General features: G+C 54.7%; 2 protein-coding genes across 3 annotated transcripts; one reads left to right on the top strand and one right to left on the bottom strand.

Moving 5' to 3' along the window:
* The first annotated feature begins 188 nt into the window (after positions 1 to 188).
* On the top strand, positions 189 to 9,482 carry ENTPD8 (ectonucleoside triphosphate diphosphohydrolase 8). 2 transcript variants are annotated; one of them, XM_050320142.1, is made up of 10 exons: positions 189 to 207; positions 3,584 to 3,715; positions 4,138 to 4,255; positions 5,259 to 5,409; positions 5,822 to 5,981; positions 6,108 to 6,338; positions 7,075 to 7,335; positions 7,732 to 7,842; positions 7,986 to 8,120; positions 9,002 to 9,482. In XM_050320142.1, the coding sequence occupies exons 2-10, from the start codon at positions 3,596 to 3,598 to the stop codon at positions 9,191 to 9,193; spliced, it is 1,479 nt and encodes a 492-aa protein (XP_050176099.1). In that variant the 5' UTR covers positions 189 to 207; positions 3,584 to 3,595; the 3' UTR covers positions 9,194 to 9,482. The 2 variants fall into 2 exon arrangements, with proteins under 2 accessions (XP_050176099.1, XP_050176100.1); XM_050320143.1 differs by lacking the exon at positions 189 to 207 and adding an exon at positions 545 to 639.
* A 296-nt stretch (positions 9,483 to 9,778) lies between these two features.
* Positions 9,779 to 25,121, bottom strand: NOXA1 (NADPH oxidase activator 1). Its single transcript, XM_050320144.1, has 15 exons — positions 24,948 to 25,121; positions 23,063 to 23,145; positions 21,748 to 21,856; positions 19,447 to 19,581; positions 18,309 to 18,416; positions 17,558 to 17,617; positions 16,957 to 16,994; positions 16,138 to 16,279; positions 14,652 to 14,705; positions 13,477 to 13,549; positions 13,264 to 13,322; positions 12,037 to 12,191; positions 11,222 to 11,327; positions 11,015 to 11,138; positions 9,779 to 10,789 (listed from the first exon to the last, which is right to left on the bottom strand). The coding sequence occupies exons 1-15, from the start codon at positions 25,119 to 25,121 to the stop codon at positions 10,692 to 10,694; spliced, it is 1,518 nt and encodes a 505-aa protein (XP_050176101.1). The 3' UTR covers positions 9,779 to 10,691.
* Positions 25,122 to 25,172: the final 51 nt, after the last annotated feature.

Genomic DNA, 25,172 nt, shown 5'->3' with positions numbered 1-25,172 from the left:
CAAGGCCATGGGGACAGACAGAACCGTGGCCATGGGGGTGGCCCCCTGGCCGTGGGGACGGTTCGGTCCCTGCCTATGGGGAGGGATCTCATGTGGATGGCTGTGGGGACAGGTCTTCACTTGACAGGTCCCTACTATTTTCGTCCCGGGCTCCGCTGCCAGCCTGGCTCTGCCTGCCGCGGGGTAGTGGACGTCCAGCAGAGCCAGGTGACAGCAGGGTGACAGCAGGGTGACAGGACAGGCTCTGCCCCTCGCGGTGTGTGCAGCAGGGCTGGGCAGGGATGTCTGTGGGGCTCCCGGAGCTCAGACTCTTCCCCGTCACGGGGCCAGGGGACAGGCTCCCTGGGGATCTTCTCTCTCCCGGGCTGCGCAGCCCCGCCCGGGCTGAGCATTTCGGGCCGTCCGGCTCCTCCGGCAGCGAAGTGGTTAACCCCGGATGCCGCTTCCACCCCGGCTCTCCAGCCCCAGCCCCGCTGCCTCCCGGACAAGCGCTCTCCTGGGCAGGTTGCTGGTCCGGGGCCAAGGGGAGGGCCACGCCGGCGGGGCAGCCTTTGTCCCAGGAGCGGGCTCCCGGCTCCAGGTACGCGCTGACTCCGGGAGGAGCGCGGCGGGGCCGGAGCGGCGGCCGGAGCCGGCGGGGTGAGCCGGGGCAGGCAGCGGGGTCCGGGGACTGGTGCCCCGCGATGGAGCTGGGCTGGGAGCGGGCCCTGGGCAGCAGCGGGGCCGGTGCTGAGGGGAAACATGCTCCGAGGGCTGGAGGCGCAGGAGGAGAGGGCTGGGGAGGCCACTCGTGGTGCCCAGGTGCAGGGGGCAGAGGGGCACGGAGAGGACATGGCAGGGCACGGAGGGCAGGGGTTCCGCTCTGCCTGGCAAAGATGCTCCCGGCATCCACATCCACCCTCTTTGAGCCTTCAGAGCCCTTCTGCCTTTCAAACCCCAAACGTGCCTGGTGGGGAAGTCAGCTGTGAGCAACAGGGGGTTTAGATCCAGCAGCGTCTCTGAGCCTTCCCTCCCAAATGCTGAAGCCCTGTTCCCTGAGCACGAGGGGCGCTGCAGACGAGGGATGTCCCGCCGGTGTTTGTCAAGCCCTCTGTCGTACATAAACAAGCGCAGCCCTGGCCCAGGTGCTGGGCACAGCTGGGAGCTTTCCACACGTGGAAGTAGGCAGGCACTGCATCGTGCCTCGTCTGCAGCTCTGGAGGCACCACTACCACCTTCCCACCCCTGCTGCTCGCTGAACCGCAGGGGTGGGAGCAGGTGTTGGAGCTGGCCAGCCCCGGGGTGCCACGGAAAGGCTGGGCAGATCAATCAGCTTCTCATACGCCTCTCGATGGGCTCCTTCCCCATGCCCTGCTCTCCTCCCTGGAAGTGCTGGCTCTGTGCTGCTTTTGGATGTTGCATCCTGCCCAGTCAAAATGGGAATGAGTCCCTACCAGAGCAGGGGGAGTCCATTTCCCACCACTCCCCTGTGCAAGATGATGCAGTTTATCACCAATTCCATCACACAGTGCCTGGGACAGAATTTTCCAGGATATGGGCTGGGCTGGGGACTTTTGCCATTGCTTTGTTTGTTACCTGGAGCAGATGAATCACATCCCAACAGCACAGTTATATCTGGGCACACTCTAGCAGGGCTGATAGGACTGGAGATGTGTCAAGTGGGGACATGGTTTATTGGTGATCATGGTGGTGCTGGCCTAATGATTGGACTCTATCACTTTGAATCAATAACCATTCCGATGACTCAAAGATGTCTTTTCCAACCTTAATGATTTCCTGTTTCTGTGATAGGGGTTCATCAGCTGCTTCCATAGAAACTCTTCTGGCCATTGCTTCTGTAGAGGGAGGGGCTCCTGGCTGTAAGATAAGGGCTGACAAGGGATTTCAGTAGTCCCGTGTCCCTTGAGGCTACTGTTCATCATTGTGCATATGCCACACACGGGAGATTGGTCACCTTCATCACTGGAGATGCTGGCTCCAAAACAGGAATCAGCATCTCCTTTGACCTTGCCAAAGGTCTTTCCTTTCTGCTGACCTGGGAAGAAGACAGGGATATTTCTCAGGAGTTTTGTAGAGAATTGTGTAGCCAAGTCACAGTGGTGGGGTTGTGCTCAGGGCTCTCAGGACATTCAGCCAGAGTGTGAAGAGAGGTAAGCCTGGCTCCCCACAGCCATCCTGCCTGTGCAGCTCGTGGCATGGGGCAGGGCAGGAGGGAGAGCTGTGCATTTAGAAAAGCCCATCTGGACCAGCTGTGGGGTGCTGAGCATGTGGACGTGTCATTGTCCCTGTGCTGAGCCTGTCGCAGAGAACCACTTTGGTCTTGCTTCTCTGCTGCAATGTCTTGGGGCTGGTTCTGCTGGAGCTGAGCTCTGGCCAGACAAGCAGGAGATGCAGGCCCTGCTCCTGTCCCCAGGGGCCATTGCTGTGGCCATGCCAGCCTGGCTATGGGCTGAGTGCCCAGATTGGCAGGAGCTTCCTGCCTCTGCCCTGCTATCTGCCTTAGGGCTGCAGGAGAGGCTTGGGGATCACCTCAGGATGCACACTGTCCCTGTGTGCCTCTTACCTGCTCTGGCATCAGCAAGAGTGGAGAAGAGCTGGACCAGGCAGGAGGCACATGGCTGGAGATACTGATCCCCTGCCTGGAGCAGAGAGGACCTCAGGGACAGTCTGGGCCTGCTGGACAGTGGATGTGGCCTGATGGTCCAAGTGTGTGGGTGCTGGAGATGTGCAGCTCTGGCCACACTGGGAACCTGGCAGGGCATGGTCCTCCTCCCAGCCTGGGACTCCAGCCAGACATGGCCATGCTTCCCCTTAGTGCTTCTGCTGGGAAGGAAGATGCTGACCTGCCACCCAGCTGGCAGTTTGAGCAGGGCAGAGGGCTGTGGTCCAGGCACAGAGGAGTCTGAGGGGCTGCAAGTGAGAAGGCAGGGCTGAAAAAAATGTGCTGAAAATCCTCTGAGGAAGGAGTGCTCAGAAGGACAGGGAGTTCCAGCCCTGAGACTGCCAGGAGCCCTGTTGGAGCAGGTCCAGAGGAGACCACAGAGATGCTCTGAGGGCTGGAGCACCTCTGCTATGGAGACAGGCTGAGAGAGCTGAGGGTGTTCAACCTGGAGAAAAGAAGGCTCCAGAGAGAGCTTACTGTGGCTTTTCAGTGCTTAAAGGGTGCTTACAAGAAAGATAGGGACAAACTTTTCAGAGGAGCCTCTAGTGACAGGACAAGGGGTGATGGTTTTGCAATGAGGGTGGGGAGGCCCTGGCACAGGTTGCCCAGAGCAGCTGTGGCTGCCCCATCCCTGGAAGTGTCCAAGGCCAGGTTGGACGGGGCTTGGAGCAACCCGGGCTAGTGGAAGGTGTCCCTGCCCATGGCAGGGGGTTTGGACTGGATGGGTTTTAAAGGTCCCTTCTGACACATGTATTTCATGATTCCATGATAAGAGTAGCTGTGCCCCGCAGGATGGCTTCATTGTTGGGGAAGGGGAAAGGCCCATCTTGATAGGTCCCATATCCATTCATGAGGTTTGCATTTCAAAACTATCGTTGTAAATGCTGAGATGTGAGCTCGGGGCTGGGGTTGTCCTTGCAGGTTGGAGGAGGAATGGACTCCAAAGCCAAGGCTGTTGCAGGTCTCCTGGCAGCCACCTGTGTCTGCAGCATCATCGCCCTCATTCTGAGTGTCGTGAACGTGAAGGATGTGTTTCTGCCCCCCAGCACCAAAGTGAGTCCTCGGGAGGAGCACAGCCACCCACCCTCCCTTGGGTGCTGGCTCCCATTGGGTATCAGACTGTGCCCAGGTTTCAGGCAGGCTGTGCTGTTTGTCACTGGTGTGGAGCAGAGCCCCACACAGGCTGGGTGGATCTGGCTGAGTTTGGTCGCTGTGAGTGCACACAGCCTTTTCATCACAAAGCATTGCCTGCTCCAAAGGCTTGGGATGGATCCTTGTCCCCAGCACAGCTGGTGACTGCAATGCCACCAGAATTTCTCTGTCCTGGTGACAGTCTTGGCTTGGCCACTCGAGGTCCCCCTGCTCACCAGCAGCTCTGCTGGCTCTTCTGGAGCTTTACTCTCTCTGTGGGGGTGATGCTGGTGGGTGGTGCTGGTCTGCACCCCCTGACACCCTGTCCCCTCTCTCTCCCCCAGTATGGGCTGGTGTTTGACGCCGGCTCCACACACACGTCCCTCTACACCTACCGCTGGCCCGCGGACAAGGAGAACGGCACCGGCATTGTGTCCCAGGTGGATGTTTGCACCGTGTCCGGTGAGTGTGCTGGGATGTGCCTGTCCCTGTCCCTGCCCAGCTCACCTGGGGGATGCTGTGGCTGCCCAGCCCTGGTGCTTGCCAGGGTGGCTTTTCCACATGGCAAAGCTGTTTCACATCAGGCATGGTAAATGGTATATTTATTTATTGGGCATTTTTAAACACCCACAGGGGTGTTTATTCCTATTGTAAAGGTGCTGTCAGGCTTTGGCACAAGGACAAATTTCTCCAGAGGAAAGGACCAGGATAGAGCAGGGATGTGGGGTCAGATAAATGGTACATGAAGCTAGGTTGGGGCTGGCAAAGGCCCCCAGGCCAGGGCAGAGGTGTCTGGGCAGGGGGCAAGAGGGTTCAGGGCTCACCCCAACCTCCTGTCCCGCTCAGTGGTGGGGGCAGTTACTGGTTAACTGCAAAGGTCTGGCTGAGGGCAAAGTGTAACAGGGGGTGCATGGGCTAACGGCGGGGATTGTGTGCAAAGCTCCCAGGAAGGTAAATAGTGATATTTGTGCCCCGGAGCCCGTCCCTGCCGACGGCAGGACCGGCAGGACCGTGCCGAGCGCTCAGATCCTGTGCCAGCCTCTGAAAACAGGAGCTCAGGCAGGCTGTGCAGAGGGCACCTCTGTGTTCGTATCAGCTCCGCATGCCATTGCAGCAGGAGGCAGGAGAACCTGCCCCTTCCTCGGGGACATGGGGAACGGCTGTTTGTCACCCAGTCCTGCAGGACTGCCTGGCCGTGTCCAAACAGTTCAGCCTACCCGGGCTTAAGTGCATGATCAGCATCCAGAGCTGGAGCTCCGCTCGCCGTGGGATGTGTGGCTGTGACACCGGTGTTGTCTCCTGGCAGGCCAGCTAGGAGCACCCACTTCAGGGACACCCTGGCAAGGCTGGGAATAGCCTGCCTATGCAACCAAAAACTCCTGGGAGCTTTCTGGGTGGACACGAGCCCTGCTGTGCTGTCCCTCGGGGTGCTCTGGGCTCTGCCATCACTGGTGCCCTCTGGCAGGACCCGGCATCTCCAGCTACGCAGACGACCCCGCGGGGGCTGGCGCCAGCCTGAGGCCCTGCCTGGACAAGGCCATGCAGATGGTGCCGGCAGAGCAGCAGCGGGACACCCCCACCTACCTGGGGGCCACGGCCGGCATGCGGCTGCTGAGGTACCGGGGGGGCCGGGGCCGGGCTGGGCCGGGGCCGGGGCAGGGCGGGCACAGCCCGGGCAGTGCGGGTGGGCAGAGCATCCCTGTCTGCAGTGCCTGGGCTGTCCAGGACAGGCCCTGGCCGTGCCCGGGGGATCCCCCCAGCCCCCTGCAGCCCCAGGGGTGGATGAAGCCCCTTTGGCAGACTGGCACTCGCCTCCCCAGTGCTGTGGGGGTAGCAGATTGGCAGTGGGCCAGGTGAGGGGTTTGGGGCTCACAGGAGCCGGCACAGACAGGGCAGTGATGGGGGATGAGGTGTCTGTGGGCAGCCCCGCTCCCTGGCAGGGCACAGCAGCCTGTCGCTGCCAGCCCAGCTGCCACAGCTGCCAGCGGAGGCCTCGTGCCCCAGCCGTGTTGGTGCCTTCCCTGCCAGGGAGCAGAACAGCAGCAAGGCCGAGCGGGTCTTTGCCGAGGTGGCCAAGGCCATTGGGGAGTACCCTGTGGATTTCCGTGGAGCTCGGATCCTGACGGGCAGAGAGGAGGGCTCCTTTGGCTGGATCACCGTCAACTACCTGCTGGAGACACTGGTCAAGGTGTGAGCTGGGGGACAGGGCAGGGGAGGTCCCTCTGGGGCTTCTGAGCCCCAAAAGCTGTGAGGGTTTTCCCAGGGCCTGGGAGTGCCTTGCCTTCAGACTAACGCTTGCTGCCTCTTGGGCCAGTTTTCCTTTGCAGAGAGGTGGGAACATCCAGAGGACACCGAGGTTCTGGGAGCTCTGGACCTTGGAGGTGCCTCGACACAAATCACCTTCCAGCCCGGAGTGCCCGTGGAGGACACGAACACCTCGGTCTTCTTCCGCCTGTACGGCACCAACTACTCTCTCTACAGCCACAGCTACCTGTGCTACGGGCAGACACAGGCCCTGAAGATGCTGCTGGCAGCTCTGCACCAGGTACCACAGCCTCGGGGCTCGGCATCTCCTCAGCCCACCCCCCTTGCCACGAACGGCGTCTCCCAGAAACCTTGGGCATGCTGTGGATGAAGTGTCAGGGAACTGGGGAAGCTGGAGATTTTGTCTATGGAACCAAAAATTCCCTCCTTTGGGTGGCAAATGGGGGTGGTTCCTGCCCTTCTCCCCAGACCTTGATGTGTAACAGCACTTTTTGTCATTTCCCAAGCCCAGCTGTATCTGTAGATGTTCCTTGTCCATATTCTCTCCCCCTTGCTCCATTTGTGCCCAGAGAGAGGATTCCCAGCACAATCCCCACACTGCTCCACCACTGTGCAGTGTCCTCCTGCCTGCCCTGGGCCAGAGCTCTCCGTGCCCCGGGCTCCAGGGATGCTCAGGAAGCAGAGTCGGGATCCATCCTTGGTCCTTCCTGGGCCAGGGCCTGCAGGGCGCGGTGGGGATGGAGCGAGTGCCCCGAGCACCAAGCTGTGGGTGCAGGCAGAGCACCAGCACTGCCCTGGGGAGCAGGTGCCACTCGTGGAGCTGGCAGTGCCATTGTCACCCCAGCACGGCTCAGTGGGGGGGGGACAGGGAGAGCCGTGGGCAGGTTGGACGTGCACTGGACGGATCCTGCTTCTCCTCAAATCCTCCTGGGGTCCAGGTGCTGCTGTTTGGGCTGGGCTGTGGGTGGGGTCTCCCTGGCACCCCCCACCCCATTGCTGTCTCCCTCTGTCTGCAGGAAAACGTGACTGCCCAGATCTCCCACCCCTGCTACCCCCGGGGGTACCAGGAGAACGTCACCGTGGCAGAGCTCTATGACAGTCCGTGTGTGCGTGCCCCCAGCACAGCCAGCCCTGCCCAGGTGCTGACGGTGACGGGCACAGGGGACCCAGCCAGGTGCAGCACGGCCGTCCAGAAACTCTTCAACTTCAGCTGCGGGGCCCCGAGGCCGTGCGGGTTCAACGGGGTGTACCAGCCCCCCGTGCGGGGACAGTTCTTCGTAAGGAGCCTCCCTCCCTGTCTTTGGGGGAGAAGGGGGAAGAGCGAGGGTTGGAACCTCCTCTGCCCCTGGTTGTGGGAATGGGTGGGGAGAGGGCAGACCTCAGAGCTGGTCCCTTCTGCAAACCTCTGCTCCTATACCAGGAGGTGGATTTTGCCTCCTGAGGGCAGTGGGAAGGCCTCGTCTGAGGGGGCAAGTCTGAGCTAGCTCAGAGTGCAAGCAGCAGCTGCAGGTCTTGTCAGCCAGCTCCAAGACTTTCTGGTAGACCATCAAGTGGGTGCTGGATGCAGAACCCTGGGAGTTACATGGAACTCTGTCCCTAGGCAAGAGGGCCCCTGGGTCTTTTTTCTGGTGAGGAAGGAGATGTGTTTTTTACCAGCTCCCCTTACCCCCCAGGCCTTTGCTGGGTTCTACTACACCTTCAGCTTCCTGAACCTGACCACCCAGAAGTCTCTGAATGATGTCAACGCTACAATCCTGGCCTTCTGCAAGAGGAACTGGTCAGAGGTGAGAGCCCTGTGCAGGGCAGCCAGGAGCCCTGTGCTTGTCCTGTCCTAAATCTGTGCCTGGGGAACACATGTCCTGCTGTTCCCAGGGCTGGGGAAGGTTTCTGAGCACGTTTCATTCCCTGTTGCCCTGTGGCCCCACAGTTGGAGCAGACCTTCCCAGAGGCCAAGAAGTACCTGCACACCTACTGCTCGGTGGGCATTTACATCCTGACACTGCTGCTTGATGGCTTCAAGTTCAGTGAGCACACCTGGAGCAACATCCACTTCAGCCGGCAGGTAAACACACCTGTGGGCAGCTGCAGCCTCAGCCTTGCCCTGGGTATGTCCAAGAGCAGCCTCCCTGGAGTCTCCTGCACCAGAAATGTGTCCCTGTTTCATGGCCGCTCCCCAGTGATCCCAGCAGAGCTCCATTCCTTCTTACTGCTCCCAAATCTCTGACCCCACTCCCTTCTCACTTTCTCTGGTGTGAACTTAACTGATTGTAAGGGGGTCAGGGAAATGCAGGGCAGGATTTGCCCACTTTGGTCTCTGATGTTATCATCACAGAGGTGATGGTGGCCCCATGACCCATTTGAACAGAGTATGGCCAGGCCACAATATTTCCAGGATGAGAGAAAACAGCCTCAGGTTGTGCCAGGGAAGGCTTATGTTAGATATTGGGAATTTTTTTTTCTCAGAAAGGGTGGTCAGGCACTGACATAGCTGCGCAGGGCAGTGGTGGAGTCACCATCCCTGGAAGTGTTAAAAAAACTTGTGATGTAGCTCTTGGAGTCATGGCTTAGTGGTGAACGTGGTGGTGGTGCTGGGTTGATGTTTGGATGGTTGGACTCAATGACCTTAAAGGTCTTTTCCAACCTTAACAATACTGTGGCCAGATCAGGAGGATGATGGGGAAGGAGGATGGCTCAGATCCAACATCACGTGCAGGTCACAGAGGCACACCTGGATCAGAGCCATCATCTGTGTTCAGCTGTCCCTTGTCACTGGGGAAGTGGGACAGGGAAGCTGCTGGCAGGATTGGGTTCACCACGGGCAGGTCCAGCCATAAAACGGCAGCTCTACCAGGGCTGGAAGGATGGAAGGATGTCATCCTGCACCGGCGCTACTGGTGCCTGGCACAGGTACTTTAGGGTGTCCCCTCTGCTCTGTCCCTGCAGGCAGCAAACACGGACATCGGGTGGACGCTGGGCTTCATGCTGAACTTCACCAACATGATCCCCGCGGAGCCTCTGGAACTCGTCAAGGGCCACCAGCCCGGGCTGTGGGCAGGGGCTGTCTCCTTCATTGTGCTGGCCCTTGTGACAGGCCTGGTGGCTGCTCTCCTCCTGTGTTTCTGGAAAACCAAGTAGCTCCCAGCCTCCTGATTCCAGGCATCCTGCCCACTAACCCAGGCAAGGAAGTGGTGCGGAAGAGGTGGAAGGGGGAGAAGAATGAGGGCATTAGACCCATCTCCGTTGCTCAGGAGACCTGACTGGGTCATCTCTGTGAATGTCTAAGGTTACAAAGTTGTCTTGATCTCTCTGAACCTCCAAGAGGAAAAGATTCCTCTAATCTGACTGCCAAAAGCTGACTGAGACTTGGTGGCTGGATGAAGCCAGATAAATTCGAACTAGAAATAAAATCCATTTTGTTTTTAAATACGAATGTCACTGCCCAGCCTAGCACAGGTTCCTTGGCACTGTCAGTCCTGCTGGGCTGCTCTCCCAACAGCCCTGGGAGGCAAGAGATGGAGAGCCATGGTGGGCATCTAACTCTGAGGAGAGGGATGACATCATCTGTATCCTGCCCTGTGCAAGATGTGCAATATTTTTGTAGTGTGTGACAGATGATCATCTCCAAAGACACTGTCAGCTGTCTTTAAAAATATTTACTGGCATATCTCAGCAGAAAATCACAAGTGGAAGTTGATTTAAGAGTTGCCAACTCTGGCTCGGGGTTTATTTTATATTCAAGTTGCATAGCCCAGCTTTGTCAGACTCCAAATCCAGAATGGGTTCCAGCTCCAGACACTTGAGTGTTTTATTTAGATCAGCAAAGCCCAGCCCAGCTCAGCTGCAGGAACTTGGCAGCCCTTTCGGTCCCTGCAGCACCAGCCCACGGCTGCACTTCCCAGCCCTCTCCCCAGGGCCTCCAGGGCTCTCCCATAGCCTGGAGCTGCTCTGAGCAGGGCAGGTCTCTGCAATTCCCTCTCCTCTGGGCTGCAATGCCCCACCTTGGACTGGGGGCTTAAGAAAAGAACCGAAGGCACCTGGGCTGAAGAATGCTCAGATCATAAGGTATTTGCTGTGGAAGCATGGTGATCCTAACCCATGGTGTTATCCCATTAACCCCACTGCAAACTGGTCCCCAAAGCCTTCTGAAGGAGCAGCATCTCTGCTGCATCTCTGCTGGTGGAGATAAGGTTATGTCACCTGAGGGCTCTGCCTCCTGCTCCCAGGCAGCCATCCTTGGCTTTGTTAGAGTGAGGCTCAGCCTTCCCAGCCTGAATGTGAGCAACAAGGGAGAGGGGATGAAGACCTTCACCCAGCGGAACCTCTTCCCACCCAGAGGAACATCTTCCCAACCCAGAGGTCTGGGCTGCCACATGGACAATTCCCACAGCCAAATACCAGATCCCTCCCTCTGCTCTGCACAGACACATCTTTGGCAGTGTAATCACAGGGTCTGGGGACAGGCTGTGGGAAATGCTGTCAGACTGCTGGACTGACCCCGTGGGATCTGTGAGCAGGAGATACCCCTGTCCAGGTTCAGCAGAGCTCCTGGCTGGGCTGGCTGGGGCCTGAGTGAGCTGGGATCGGTATCTCCCATTCCTGGGAGTGCAGTCAGGCAGGAAAAGGCTCCTGTTTGCTATAGGAAGGCAGCACCACAGCCGGTCTGGGTGGCAAAGCACTTGGGGAAGATGCCAGTCTTGCCATTGCAGCATCCTTCCAGCCAGTCCTCGTTCACTGAGAAAACACAGAGGAGCAGGATGAGTCCTGGACCTTATCAGTGGGGTTAGTGAGAGTTTTCATGGCTGGAATTTAACTCTGGACAAAGCCCAGTGCAAGCCTGTCACTCCTGAGAGTATGGACCTGAGGCAGCACGGGACAGGCCCTGCATTCCCAGTCCCTCCCCACAGCAGACTCCAAAAGCCTGTCCCAGCACAACCTGCAGCAGGACTGGAGAGCTACCTTCAGAGAGGATATCCAGCACATCTCCCTTGCTGAACTCCAGGTCTCCTGGTCCCTGTGCCAGGTAAGAGTGTTGAGCCAGCATCTGGTACAGGACAGGTCTGCCCGAGTGAGAGTCCGAGTCCTGCAGGAAAAGCCATGGAGCTTGCAAGACAAAGCACAGACTGGAGCCCAGCACAGCAGAGACACTTGTCACAGCTCCTGTACCTGGCAGCAGAGTGTCACCCTGCCATCTGTCAGCTGCTGCCACATCCTCCCCAGATCCTCCTCTCCCGAGACTGTGCCCAGCTCAGTGCCATCCGGGTGCCTGTAGCTGCAAGGGTTTGTTAATGCAGCACAAATCATCTCATTTAAATCCAAACTTTGAGAAAAGCCCAGCCCTCTGCCACCCTCAGCCTTCACAGTCCCCCATGCAGGCCAGCTCTGAGCTTATCACCCTGCACAGTGACATGGGGCCACCCCACATGCTCAGCAGAAATGGCACTGTGAGGAGTGACACTGTCACCTCCTCTCACACTGACTTGAGGGCAAGATCCTAAACTCTCCTGGCTCCAGTGACTGTGTCCCAGGAGTGTCCCAGTCAGGGATATCACACTCTAGGACCTGACTCCCAAATTGCTCTGCACTGATCCCAGTTACTGCAAAGGCTGAGCCGAGCAGGAGAAAATCCGATAAACAGCAGCTGCATCCACACAGAGTTCTTCCTTCTGTTCCCCCTTTCTCTTGATATGTACTGTTTTCTGGGAAAGATCCTTTTGGGTGTTCAAAGCCCTGAGAGTCATAGAATGGTTTGGGTTGGAAGGGACCTTAAAGATCATTCACTTCCAAACCCCCCCCCCCCCCAAGCTCCAACCCCCTTTTTCAGCTCCCTCAGGCTGGAATTCCTCAGCCCCGAGTGCGATGCCCCAGCAGCCATCCCTCCCCCTGAGCACACAGCCACACGCAGTGTGGCTGTGTGCTCAGGGGGAGGGATGGCTGCTGTTCCATCTCTCTCTCTCACACGCACAAACCCCTCCTTTTACCTCAGAGTGCCCCGCTGTGCCTGCTGCCCGAAGCGCTCCCGCAGCAGCGCCCGCAGGGCGGGCAGGGCCGGCAGCTCCCCCGCCCGCAGCACCAGAGTGCACTCGCAGCGCGCCCGCAGCACCACTGGCCGGGCCTCTCCGCGGCTCCCGGGGACCTGCTGGGACAGGGACGCAAAAGGATCATTCAAGTCCAACCCCTGGCCCTGCACAGACACCCCAACCATCCCGCCCTGTCCCTCGGAGCGTGGTCCAAACCCTCCTGGAGCTCTGGCAGCCTTGGGGCTGTGCCCACTGCCCTGGGGAGCCTGTTCAGTGCCAACCACCCTCTGGAAGAGCCTGGACTACGAAGTTCATGGACTAAGAACCTCAGCTGACTATGTTGGCTCTTGTATCCAAGAGAGGTGACACAGACACAACCTCTCCTCTCTGTGCTGCCGTGTCACGGTAGAGCATCATCAAAATGCAGACCTGAACTTCAGAGGGGGAACTACGGATTCAAAGCCCGGAATCAAACGTTCCTCCCACAACTCAGGAAACCTCTTCCTGGGTCTGATTTGTGCAGGTATCTCCCAACCCGAAAATTACGTGAGTAGGATCCCAATTCCTCCAGCCAGCTGGAGGGAAGCAGCCACGTTCCCATGCTGTGCTGCCTTCTGGTTGAGGTACACCTGACAAAGCTACTCCAAATGCCCTGCAGAGAGGGGTGGCAGAGCTGACCTGCAGCTGGAGGACAGAGGTTCTGCCCCCAGGTGGACACAAGAGCGATTCCAGGGCCATCACACACACAGAGGTTGGCAATGACATGGAGGTGCCTCAGAGAACATCATCCCAGAATGCAAATATGAATGAACTGTGGTACCCAGACTGACAGGGACAGAGAATGGCACACGAGAGAAGGGGGAAGAGACAGCAGGGAGTTCAAAGACAGCTCTCCCTTGCAAAGTGGGCTCTAAAGAGTGTGTATGACAACAGTGATGTGTCTGGGGCTCTTGGCACCTTGGAGGGTGGCAACAGGTCAGTGCCTTGTGAATCTCAGCCCTGGACTGTCTCACAAAGACTCCCACATGGGAGTCTCCCTTTAGAATGAAAAAGAGGTCAGAGGAAGGAGATTTTTTCCATGATTTTGGAGCAGCTCAGGAATTTTGGAGGATCTGGGCAGGAATCTTGCCCTTTTCACAGCCCTAGTGTCTTGAGGCTGTACCAGCTTCAGCTGGTGGAACAACTCACCTTGGAGTCCATCTGGGCACTGGCATCACTGGAAAAGGCATTTTCTCCCCCAGGAGACTCTGCAGAACAGAACAAGAGCAGAGGAACAGCCCTGCAGTCAGCAGAGGCTGCTGGAAGCTCAAGCACACACACAGTGGGCCCCCAGCCTCCCCACGACCCCCAGAAGAGCGGGTTTGGGCACAGCTTCACCCACTGAGGTGGCCCAGGGACTACCTCGCTTCTGCTTCACATGCAGGCGGCTGGGAGGCACCTGGGCAGGAGGAAGGGGGATCCCACTGCTGATCTTCTGCAACAGAACAACATCAGAAAGGAGTGAGAAGACACTGGAGCCGGACAAGGCTGGGGTGTGATGGCTGCAGCCAGGTACAGTTTGTGGGTGCAATCCCAGGGAGACCAGTCCACTGAACAGCTGCATGATGTGGGTCACTCAGGCTCTTGTGGGCATGAGAAGAGGTTTGTGGGACACTTCCTTGGCCCCCTGGCCCTGCCTGGGTGGGTGCTGGAGCACACGGGGGCTGCTCACACTGTGCTGAGGGCTCTCCCCAGCTTGGGCTGGTTCACAGTGAGTCATCCATGCAGCAAATGCCCAAGAGTGTGCTGTGGTCAGGGATTCATTTGGAGGGGAAAAAATAATAGTAAAAAAACCCCATAGCAACATCTGAACAACCATGTGCTTCAAAAATCCCTCACAGGAAACATGGGTCTGAATTGCACCTTCCCACCCTGGATTCAGACGGAAAACGACTGGGAAAAGGTGTGGATGTGCCTGTGGTGGAGATGGGAGATGAAGTCTTCCCAAGTCAAAGGTCAGGCACATGATCTCAGGGCAGAATGCAGGGCCTGCTTAAGGCATTCCTGTCCCACTGCAGGAGATTCACCTGCTCTCACTGTGCTGGTGAACTGGAACATGTGAGCACTCACCACCCTCGTCCCTGCCACCTCTGGGGCTGTAGCCATCTTGGGAGCAGGCTGGATACACCTGTGCCTCAGGCCCTCAAATTCCTCAGCCTGTTCCAGTGGCTGAACAAATTACAGTGGGGCAGGAGAGCTGGGGCAGCTCCTTTTGTTCTCCTCAGCCCGCGGCAGGGAAGGGAGAACAACACCTAGAGCAGGTTGTGATACAAGCTTGGCTGCATGTCCAAGCCCACAGATTTTGCTGCAAAGAGATGCAATGTATTAAAAAAAAAAAAAAAAAGGCATATTCCCTTGCTCTTGACTCTTCTGTTTTTCCTGTTTAAGAAAACTTGGTCTTCAGTCAAGGGTCTCAGTGTTTCACACCCTACCTTTCTCTTACACAGTTGTCCTATCCTGTGATTAATTTACAGATAAATGTCCCAAATGTATCTCTTGGTCCCTCCCTCACCCCTATTGCAAGGTTGCCAGCTTACCCATTTATCCATCCTTGAGACAGGCTCCAGGAGAGAGCTTGGGATGTGCAGCTTCTGTGGGACACAGAGCAGAGCAGGGTGAAACAGGAGCTGCTGCTGTGGCAGCCCCAACCCCCCCAGCCCCTGTCACTGCCTGTCCCCCTACAGCCACCCAAACGTCCTGGGGGCACACACAGCCCCCCTGTGCCTCATGCTCTGACACTGCTGAACAAAACCCAAGGGTCCTTTTGCAGCTTTCCCTGCTGGAAGCAGCACTGCTGATGGAGTGGCTGTAACACATCAGACACTCACCAAGCCACAGCCCTTGCTCCCAGGACAGATGCTCAGGCAGAGAGAGCAGCAAGGATGCCCAGGGATACCAGTCCAGCAGCATTTCTGTGTCTTCTGACAATCACTGCTAATAATTTCAATTGATCATTATGAGTAATTTTTTGCTTAAAATGCCTTTTTTTTTTTTTTTTGGTCCAGAGTCTATTATTTTACTTTTTTTTTGACTTTGAATTTCACCTGACACTTCGCTGAATGGGAACCAGCACATCCAAATACTTGTGTGACTTTTCACTCTTAGCTGCAGATGCCCAAGGCTCTGCTGAATGGATTGATTGTCTGTCATGGAACATGGCCAGCTTGAGAAGCACGATATTACTACCCCTGTTACTGTATCACTTAGGAATTTGCTAAATGTTTATGTCACAGCAGATTCACCGTGGGTACATAATTACTTGGGGAAAAAAAAAAAAAGAAAAGAAAAAATCAACTGTTCATTTATAGCCACTATTTATTCTGTATTTTAACCTGTTACCAGCCTGAGGGTGTCCCTTGCTCAGACACCTCACTTTACAGTAGTCTTGTGAAGAATCTTTTGACTGTTTTGGAAAGATAGGCAGGTAATACATTCACTGGCTGAACCTAATCCAGGGATGCAATGGCTTTTTCAAAGAACTGAAGTAGACATGTGAGAAATGGCTTCTGCCAACAAAAGATTTTCCATGTTGTTGTATTTATCTGTTTCTATTCAATCTGTTTACACCACAGTTCCCCAGAATGCAGGAAAATATCATATTTGCTGGGCTTTAGTTCCTTAGTTCTTCTCTAGAGCCCTTTATAAAACCTGCCTGCACAGCTGAAACTGTCCCCAAGCCTTCCCAAAGTTAATTTAACAGAGGCATCAGGGTAAGGACTGAGCCATCTCCTCAGCTCCCTTAGAGCTCTCAGGTGACAGAAACTGCTCTAGTTGGTGGTCCTTGGTGAGGTCTGGTGTCCCACATGATTCAGCAGTAGGATCCTGGATGATGGAGAGCACAAGGGATGCCCACATGGAAGTGCAGAGGTGAATGGCACAGGCTGGTGGGAGCCAAGTGTCAGGAAACCTCTGCTGTGTGGAAATGAGCTCCTGAACTCACCCCTGCCCTGCAGGGCTGCAGGTGACCCTGAGGGCTGTGGGCTCTGCTGGGAGCTGGGCTGTGCAGCCCCCTGTTCTGCTCACCTGTCCATCGTGGATGGCTGTGGCCCAGCCATCTGCTCCCCTGCTCAGCACAAACACCAAACTGCCGCCCTTCACCACCGGCTCCTGCGCCTGCTCGGGGCAGTACTGGGACAAGACTCGATGGTATCCTGCCTCACTGTCCCTGTGGAGAACGAGGGAGAGCACCTTTACCAACCCCAGAGTGCTGGTGCTGATGGCTTTGATCCAGAGCACTGCACCAACCTCAACTGCCCTGTGCCATGAGTTTCAGGTGTTGGGAATTCATTATTTCCATTGCTACACTTTGGTCCAACTGCGAACCAAAGGAGCTTGGAAAGCACTGATTTTCATTGTACTGATAAACATTCTCCAGATCAAAACAATTATTAAACTCGGGCCCGAAGTACTGCTGGTGCAATATCACCAAAACAAATTGCTTTCATGGGTTTTGAACCTGATTTTGGCTCAGCACAGCAGGGCTGGGAGTATTTGGAAGCCTTGACCTTGGAACCAGGATGGGACAGCTGAGCATCCTCTGTCACAGACCTGGGCAGGTCCCACAACCTCTCTCTTTCATTGCTCAGCATGATCCATGCCTGTCTCCCAAGGCTGCTGAATCAACCCCTGCAAACTGCCCAGAGATTCTTGCATGAGAGAATCCAGGGACCCACAGTGCCCTTTGCATCCACACAAGCCTTTGCATGCTTGTCGTTCACCCCACCCTTGGTGAGAAGCGCATGTGGATCCCTCAGTCTCCACCCCAAGACACCAGAGAACAAAGCATGACTTTCTGAACAGAAATAGCAAGAGGAAAGTTAGATCAAGGTGGACAACACTCACCGCAGAGCATCAGTGCTGGGTTCATAAAAGCCCTGTTTCTGGGGGAGAAACAACAGCATGTGTTTATAACAGTGCCTCATGTGGCAGCAGTGCCACCTTATCCCCTGCCCCTCTGAACACCACACTGAGGTGTTTTGTCTTTACTCTTGACCCCTTTTGTCACTCCACACCACCCAGACAGAAGTCTGCTGCTCCACACCTTAGCAGGATGTACCCTCTGTTTCTTCCCCTCCCTCTTTACCTCTTCAGGAGGCAAGTAACAAACCCTCTTCCCCTGGTTCAGGGAACTCCTGTTACAGTGCAAGGCAGCCGTGCTCATGCTCACAGATTACTGAAGTGCTGGGTGAAGGCATGTTGAGCACAGCAAAGTCTCCACTGCTGGTGAAGGGCCAAAAATGCATCTTCAAGGGGCTGGAGACTCCTATCACCGAGTCCCTTCCAGCCAGTGCTGAGCCTGGCTCTGAACATCCCCGTGGAGCCAGGCTGACAGTGCACTGGTTCCTCCAACAATCCACTCTTGCCCTGCTGTGTTAGGAACTGAGCCCCTGCCTGGAGCTCCAGGACAGTTTCATTCCCCCATCCACAGCTGTGTCCTGCTCACCTGAGGCCTGAGAGGCTCAAAGCCAATGTACTCATCATTGGGAATGATGGACGAGATCACCTGTTGGAGGACAAGGTAACGAGTGAATCCAGGCTGGATGAAGAGACTCCCAAACTTCATCCAAGATTACCTACTCAGACTCATTTCCTTCTCACATCCTAAGGTTAACAGAGCAATGTACACGGCAGAAAAGGCAGAGCTGGATTCCCACAACAGACCTCGTTTTTTTAAGTCTTTCTAAGCTTTCTTTAAAAGTACATGGAAGGAATTACTTTCCCTTTCCTTTATTCCTGTTAGAGCTCTTTGGCCTGTGACACTTCTGCTGACTGCACTGGTCACAGAAGGGATCAGAGAAATTCTCAGCTGGCTTGTGTTAAGGGATGTGACAAAGCATCTGTCTCCCAAATGCCCAGCTGTCGCACTGGGAATGAAGGACTGAGCTGGAATGTGCTCCTCTTTTTTGAAAAGAGGGGAACCACAAGTTCCCTGAGTACCTGCTTGGCCCTTTCAGACTTCAAAGTGACCAAGATTAGAAAGGGGTTTTAGTCCCAAAGTGCATTTTTGATAGAAGAGGCAGCAATCCTAGCAAATTTTGGCTTCTGTGTCCCAGATGCCTGGACTGGCTGCAAGCACTGACCACTCTACTCCTGGGTCACCTCCAGCACAGTGGCCCTTAGCACTGCTCTCTGGAGTCTGCAGAGGTGGGATTTTAATCTGCTGCTGTTAATCTTAATGATTATAGGCCTGTTACCTTGGGTTTACCCAGGAAATCTTTGGAATCCAACTGTTCAACTTCCTTCTTCCGTGGTCTAAAAAGTTCCCCGAGAGGAACCTGCATGGGCTCTAAAAGCAGGTGGTCCTAGGGCAGGGAAAACAGATAAGGGAAAAGCCATCAGTTGATATTAAATGAAACATCAGAGCAGTGAAAAGCCAATGCAGTTCCCCAGGTGTGCAAGAGCAGCTCCAGGAAGACACTGGGGCAAAAATTACAGCTGTGAACTTGCCAAAGGCACTCAATAGGCACGTGCAAACTGAGAGCTCAGCAGCCACTCCCTGCTGTGGAGTCAAGGACTGACTCTGCCCATGGGATGGGTGGGAAGGGGGGCAGTGCCGGAAGGTTCATTAAACAATTTCCTAGACAGTTTTTCTGCTTGACTTCAAATGGTTTCTCTGTTCAGCCACTGAGTAGAATGCTAATAGCAAATATAAGTAATACTCTGTTGTAAAGTACAAATATGTTGCTAAAGAGATGACTAGCTTAAAAACAAAGTGATCATCTCTTGAAAAGTATGCAAATAAGGAAGCATGAAGGTAGCAAACTAATGAACTGCCCAGGAAGAGTTAAATCAGAGATCTGCAAATGTTCCCTGATCATAAAGGAGTCTGACAGGAAACTATTACTTAGAGGCAGCCCTAGAAACCCTTCCACACCCTACTTAAGCTCTAAATGAGATTGGCATTAATATCTGAGCTGCCACCTGAGGCAGCTGTTCCTGAGGCCAAAGGCACAGAAAGACACTGTCACCTAAAGGGAGACTCTCCAGATCTGCACTTGTAGGGGTTCTGCACTTAAAACACTGCACAAGGCACAAGTATGACCAGAACTGAGCTCCTGAATAGTAGGGACCAGGAAGAAACCTCCACAGCCTGAGAGGTCACCCCAGAAGTCTCCACTATGGTGTTTCTGGGCCATGAAGCACCTGGGGGTGATGGAGTTCCTCGATCAGCTGAAACACTCCTTTGGCAGAGCATCCCCAGCAAATGGCTGAGACTCTGTCAGCAGGTGGATAGACAGGAACACCCAAACACACAAGGATCAGCACACTCCTGTCTCACAGTTCTTTGCTGAAGCCCAAAGCATGTACCCAGGAACTCAGAGGTGGTCTTACCTGCACCCGCTCGAGGGCCAGGTCCAGGACTGCTGTTCTTCTCTCAGGTCTCCACACAACAGCCTTCTCGAGAGTGACTGTGGCCTCCTGCCACTGCTGCAGGTGGCACTGCACTGCTGCAGTGCTGTACAGCACCTGCAGTGGGCACAGGGCGAGGGCTCAGAGGGCTGGACACCCAACGTGACCTACTGAACTCAGCCAAGAAACAGGGACCAGGCACTGAAACACCCCAAATCCAGCAACAAGAAAGGCACCCCAAGCAGCACAGCTGAAAAAAACACCATAATCAGAGTGGAAAAAGATAGAGGTTTGTGTGTGTTGGAGCTGCTGGCTCTGGTAAAGGCAAGGAGAGACATGGGGGCACCAGGTGAAGACTCTGGTGCCACACAGTTTAAATCCGATCCTTCCTTTCGGTCAGGAAGCTTTTCCTGTGTTTCTTTCTGCATGAAACTAGGTGACATTTTTTTGTAATTCTGACTGCCTGTCATTGCAAAATAATTTAACTGACACTACTTCATGTTGTAGTGGGCTGTGAATGTGCAGATTGTCGCTCGTTACCCTTCAGCAGCATGTCAGTATGTTCAGTGCTGAAGTGCAGGGTGTGGGAGTCTTGCAGACAAGGTGTTGGGGAGCCTTGGTCTATGTGCTGAATTAGGAGTGGGAGATCTCTCCCTGTCACTGGCCAGCACTCAGTGTGTGGGAAACCTGCTGGGCTACAGCAGAAGAGAGGCCCCAGGAGCCACAGCTGGTTATCTTCTGTGACAGGGCTATCAGCTGGTGAGCTGCTCTGTGGTACTGGCTGCAAGCCCTGCTCGGGACAGAGCTGTTCTTCACTCCTTAATCACCACAGCAGGGGCTGTTTGGGGGTGTGGGAAACGACAATCCTGAGCTGCAGAGGTGCTCCCTCTTGGAGAGGCAAGGCAGCAGTTCTCACTCAGTCAGAGGTGTCACAGCCTTGCAAGAGGCAAATATTTTTGGATTTTCACAGCTTATGTGTATCTCCCACGAGAAGAGAGGCTGCAGCTTTGTGAGAGGCCGTGCACAGGGAAAGTTGATGGCACAGCTCTGCTGGAGGATTATGTCTGTGTAGTTTGAAAAATGAGCTGCAGGTAGATGTAGGAGCCAGACAGACTTGAATCAGGATGCTGATCCTGAGTCTGGGGGACCAGCACATGTCCTGATGATGCCTGGAGTGAGGGACTGTGTGATCACACCAGGAAGGGCACAAACCTGCCCTGGATGGCCTCAGGGCACTCCTGCAGCCCTGGCCCTTTCAAAGGGAACCTGTCACCTCTAAGTCAGCTCAGAGAAGGCAGTGCTGGCACTGAAACTGTTAAAACCAGGGTGGTTTGGGTAATCTCACAGATGCCAAGGAGAGCTTCTTCCTGCCAGGTATAAGATGCATGAAAATTGCTGATATGCTTGACTGGAGTTACACAATAACTCCTCACTCCCACGGAAGTAAGGAGTTAAATACCCTTTCCTGTATCTGCTTTTCAACCTCTGTGTGTGGACTCAGGGCAGAAGACAAAACGAGCTCTCGCAGTAAAGCACAGTTTCTGGGAGTCCTTTACTTTCCAAATATTACAAACATTTACAGTCAGTTCAGACTTAGAGCTCTCTGGAACAGGATGGGGCAGGTTGACTCTCTGTAACAGTAAGAGCTGCAGGGTGAAGTGTCACAGAAGCAAACTCAGCCTGCAGCCCACGGGTAAGTCCAGGCACAGAGGGAATATTAAAATCAGTTGCTGCAGTTGGAAAGTCAGGCTTTGATGCATCTGGATTTCTGCATTATGACAAGTTTGTTCTCATCTGTCTATGTTTCAACCTATTTAGCTCTTTGAGTTGAGGAGTTCACCAAACTGACTGTAAATATTACACAGAATCCAGACCGATTTGGGTTGGGAGGGACCTTAATCTCCCACCCTCTGCCATGGGCAGGGGCACCTTCCACTATCCCAGAATGCTCCAAACCCCATCCAACCTGGCCTTGGACACTTCCAGGGATGGGGCAGCCACCACTTTGTCTGTGTATAGAGAAGATAAAAAAGCTCAGTATACAAATTCTTGTGCACTTGCTCTGAACAATTTCATTTTCCGAACTGTGTAATTTTGCCAAAATCTCCAGAGATGACACTGTTTCACGACTTCTATGATTAAGCTACTTAAAAAAAAAAAAAAGTGTAAGCAGAAATTTTTTACTGTTCTAAAGTGCAGTCTTAAAAAACTCTTGGGTCACCAGTGCCTACAGCTGAATCCCCCAGCAGAAGGGCAGGATTGCTGGGACAGGCTGGCTCTTACCTCCCAGGCATAGAGGATGTGCCTCAGCCCCAACTGCTTGTAGTCGATGAAGGGGTTCTGCCTCAGGTGACGGAAGGCCATGTGATAGTCAGAGAGAGCCTCCTCAAACCTGCAGCGCAGAGGTGACACAAAAACTGAGGCTAGAAAAGCTGAAGACTGTTTAAGGAGTTCAGAAGTCAAGCAGATAACATGTCTTCTGCCCTGTAAGCCTGGGTGAGGAGAGCTGCACCAGAGCTGTGTCCTCGTGCGAGCACTGTCCTCTGCCTGCTGGGAGACAGCACACAGTGAACATGGTGTGTCTCTCCCCTGGGATTACCTGCACTGCTTTCCTGACAGGGATGAACAGGAGGCTTTGACCACTGGAACAGTCACAATTCCAAGGAGGAGAAAACATAAAGAACAAAGATTAAGCCACTGCTGTGAGCTCCTTGCCCGGGATGCTGCTGGCAGTGCTGTCCCAACATGTGGCTGGGAGGAGCGAGGGCTGTGGGAATGCTGTGGGAACCCCACTGATGGTGAGCAGTGAGGGCATGGCCAGAGAAGTAAGAGCACAAATTTAGAAAAGCTCTGAGGATAAGGAGTAGAGCAGCTCCAGGGAGCCAGACAGGGCTCCACTAGTGTGGCCTGGGGCTCTGTGGGCAGAGGCACAGAGTCTGGAGCTGCCTGACAGCACAGCTGTGAGTGCAGAACTGCTCGCTTTAACTCCCTCCCAGAAATTAAGGTCTGGAAAATACAGGGGAAATAACAGGAAAGAAAATAACTGAAGCTCAAAGGTAAGAAGAGATCTTCAAACCTGAAGAAAATACTTCACCCACCTCTCTGAGCAGGATGCCACTGTGATTTAACCATGGAAACAATGAGTAATCAATCCCATGACACTGCTGGAGCAATCTCAGTCTTTTATCAGCTGTCAGCAGAGAGTGGCAGTCAGACACTGTGGGCAGACTACATTTTTAGGAAGGCCAGACTCACGTGTGTCATGTCAAGACACACCAAGCAGCCCAATTATATTTTTTTAATTCCTGAAGAAAATCTGAATGGCAATATAACATCCTGGCAGCCCCAGGAGCCTCTGTGTGTACAGGACAGCAATGTCATGTGTTAGCCACCCCTGGGGCCCTGGAGTTGTGCAGCTCTTACCAGAGATAGGACTTGCTGGCCTGTGACATGGTTTGCAAGGCCAAAGCAGACCCTGTGAACTATTTAAGATTGTTGGAAGAAGTGAATTTTAGAATCACAGATCATTTAGGTTTGGTAATAAAACATGGCTGAAAGGAAAGAACCAAACACTGCCCTGGTTGTGCACCTCACTCACATTTCCAGCTGCAGGTGGACCAGCCCTCTCTGGAAGTAGCCCACAGCCAGGGAATTGTCCTTTGCTACGGTCTGGTCGAAGGCCTAAGCAGGAAAACAAAGGCACATCCTCAGGCTCAGCTGGGATCCCCCCCATCCGTGCCTGGGCACACCCCCCAGCCAGCCCTGCCCCAGCTGCCCTGGCAGAGGCAGTGCCTGTGCCAGCTCCAAGGGCCGGACACAGCCCTGAGCCCTCTTTCAGGGCTTGGCTCTGAACCAGCTGAGCCTCAGGTTTTTACCTCCTTGCTATGATGGACTGGCCATTCGTGAACTACACTGGCCACCTGGCATCTTGTAAGGGGGAGGCTGTGCAGCCTGAGCAGTTTGCTGGGACAGGGGAGCAATGGGACAGGTCAGGCTGTGTGGAGCACGCGGTGGGAGTGCACGATAGGGATGGAGCTGCAGGGCTGCACACAGCGGCCTCTAAGTCAGTACTTCTGGTTCAGTTCCACACCTAAATACAGGCAAGCACTAGCAGAGCTGGCAGCAGCTCGTGGCTGCTGGTTCAGAGTAACTCTGAGCTGGGAAAGCTGTGTGAGTGTCATCCTGAGACAATGAGGAGGGGTCCTCCTCCCCTTATCACTGCAGAGACTGCATGGAGATAACAGCTCCTGAATCCCAGACTTCCCTGACACTGCCTGGACAGCAACAGCACTGCAGGGTGAAGATATTCAGCAGGAGGCCAGGGAGTGACTGTGTCTCCTGTTGAGGTGACTCCAGAGCACACCTTACTGGCACTGTCTGCCTGACTGTGCTGTAAATGAAACAACCAACAACCAACCACTGAGCTACACGGAAGTAGAGCTGAGCCTCTTCCCAGGCAGTGCCCACTGACTGGAGCTGAAAAGTCTCTCTTGGGACCCCTGTGACGTGCTCGGTGTGTCCCCAGTAGCAACTGCCCTGCCTGGGGCCCCAGGCTCTGCCCCGGCCCCTCCAGCACAGACTCAGCTCCTCTTTCTGCTGTGTAAGGAGAGGCTTTTCTGCACCTCCTTACTGGGCCCTGACAGACAGACACACAGACAGATGGATGTGCAGACGTGCCAGGTGCTGTCACAGAAAGGCTTTTCCTCAGGGCAGCTGCTCTCGCTTCCCAAAGGCAGCAGTTTTCCAACACAGCAGCTTCATTTTGTCCATCTCCACCAACAAGCAGCACATTTATTTTTTCAAAATACACCTACTTCATTTCTAAATCCATGCCTACGTAACAGCTATTGGGCACCTTCTGCTTACTTTGATTTAAGCTACAATGCAGCAGAGGTGTGGTTTTCACATCATAATGAGCTAAGCTCACCTAAAACTGATTTAGCTTGAGTAAAACTTTAGGTACATTGCCAAATGTGGTTTCCAGTATCTAATTCAAGGTTTCTGTGTTCCTATTATCTCTTCACTTGTTCCAAAACTATTCAGCAACACCTTGAATTTCTCACTTACCTGGGCTTTCATAATATCTATAGAACCACAGAATTACTGAATCATTAAGGTTGGAAAAGACCACAAAGCTCATCGAGTCCAACCATTAACCCAGCACCACGGGCTCACAACTAATCTACATCCCCAAGTACCACAACGTTTCTAACTTCAATCTTTCTCACTTTTATACGATTCACTCTGCAAAATCTTTTCCTTAAACCACTCATCTCAAACCTTAAACCACTCATCTCAAACTCATCTTAAACCTTAAACCCTCACCATCCGCATTCCTTTCGGGCGTGCAGGGCATGGAATGCTGGATTTTAACCCGAGTTGCAGCATGGCCCCCTGGGGCAGCCGCGCTGCCCATCGCTGTGACCGCCTGTCCCCCTGCCCGTGCCCCCTGGCCCCGGGGATGCCCCGGACCGGTCGCTCACCCTCAGAGCCGCCTCTGGTCGCCGGGCCAGCAGCTGCACGCAGCCCATGTTGAAGCAGATCCGCGCCGGAGGGTCGGGGATGGCGCCGAAGCTCTCCAGGGCCGCGTCCCAGTGCCCGCGGTCCGCCGCCCGCACCCCCTCGTGCCAGCGCCGCACCAGCTCCCGGTACGCCATGGACGGGGATTCCGGGGCTCCCCCGAGCCCCGCTCACCTGAGCCCCGCGCA

Source organism: Myiozetetes cayanensis, unplaced genomic scaffold, assembly GCF_022539395.1.
Source record: "Myiozetetes cayanensis isolate MyiCay16 unplaced genomic scaffold, myiCay2020 scf23, whole genome shotgun sequence".
NCBI classification, from domain to species: Eukaryota; Metazoa; Chordata; class Aves; order Passeriformes; family Tyrannidae; genus Myiozetetes; species Myiozetetes cayanensis.
This window is presented reverse-complemented; position numbering and strand designations above follow the sequence as displayed.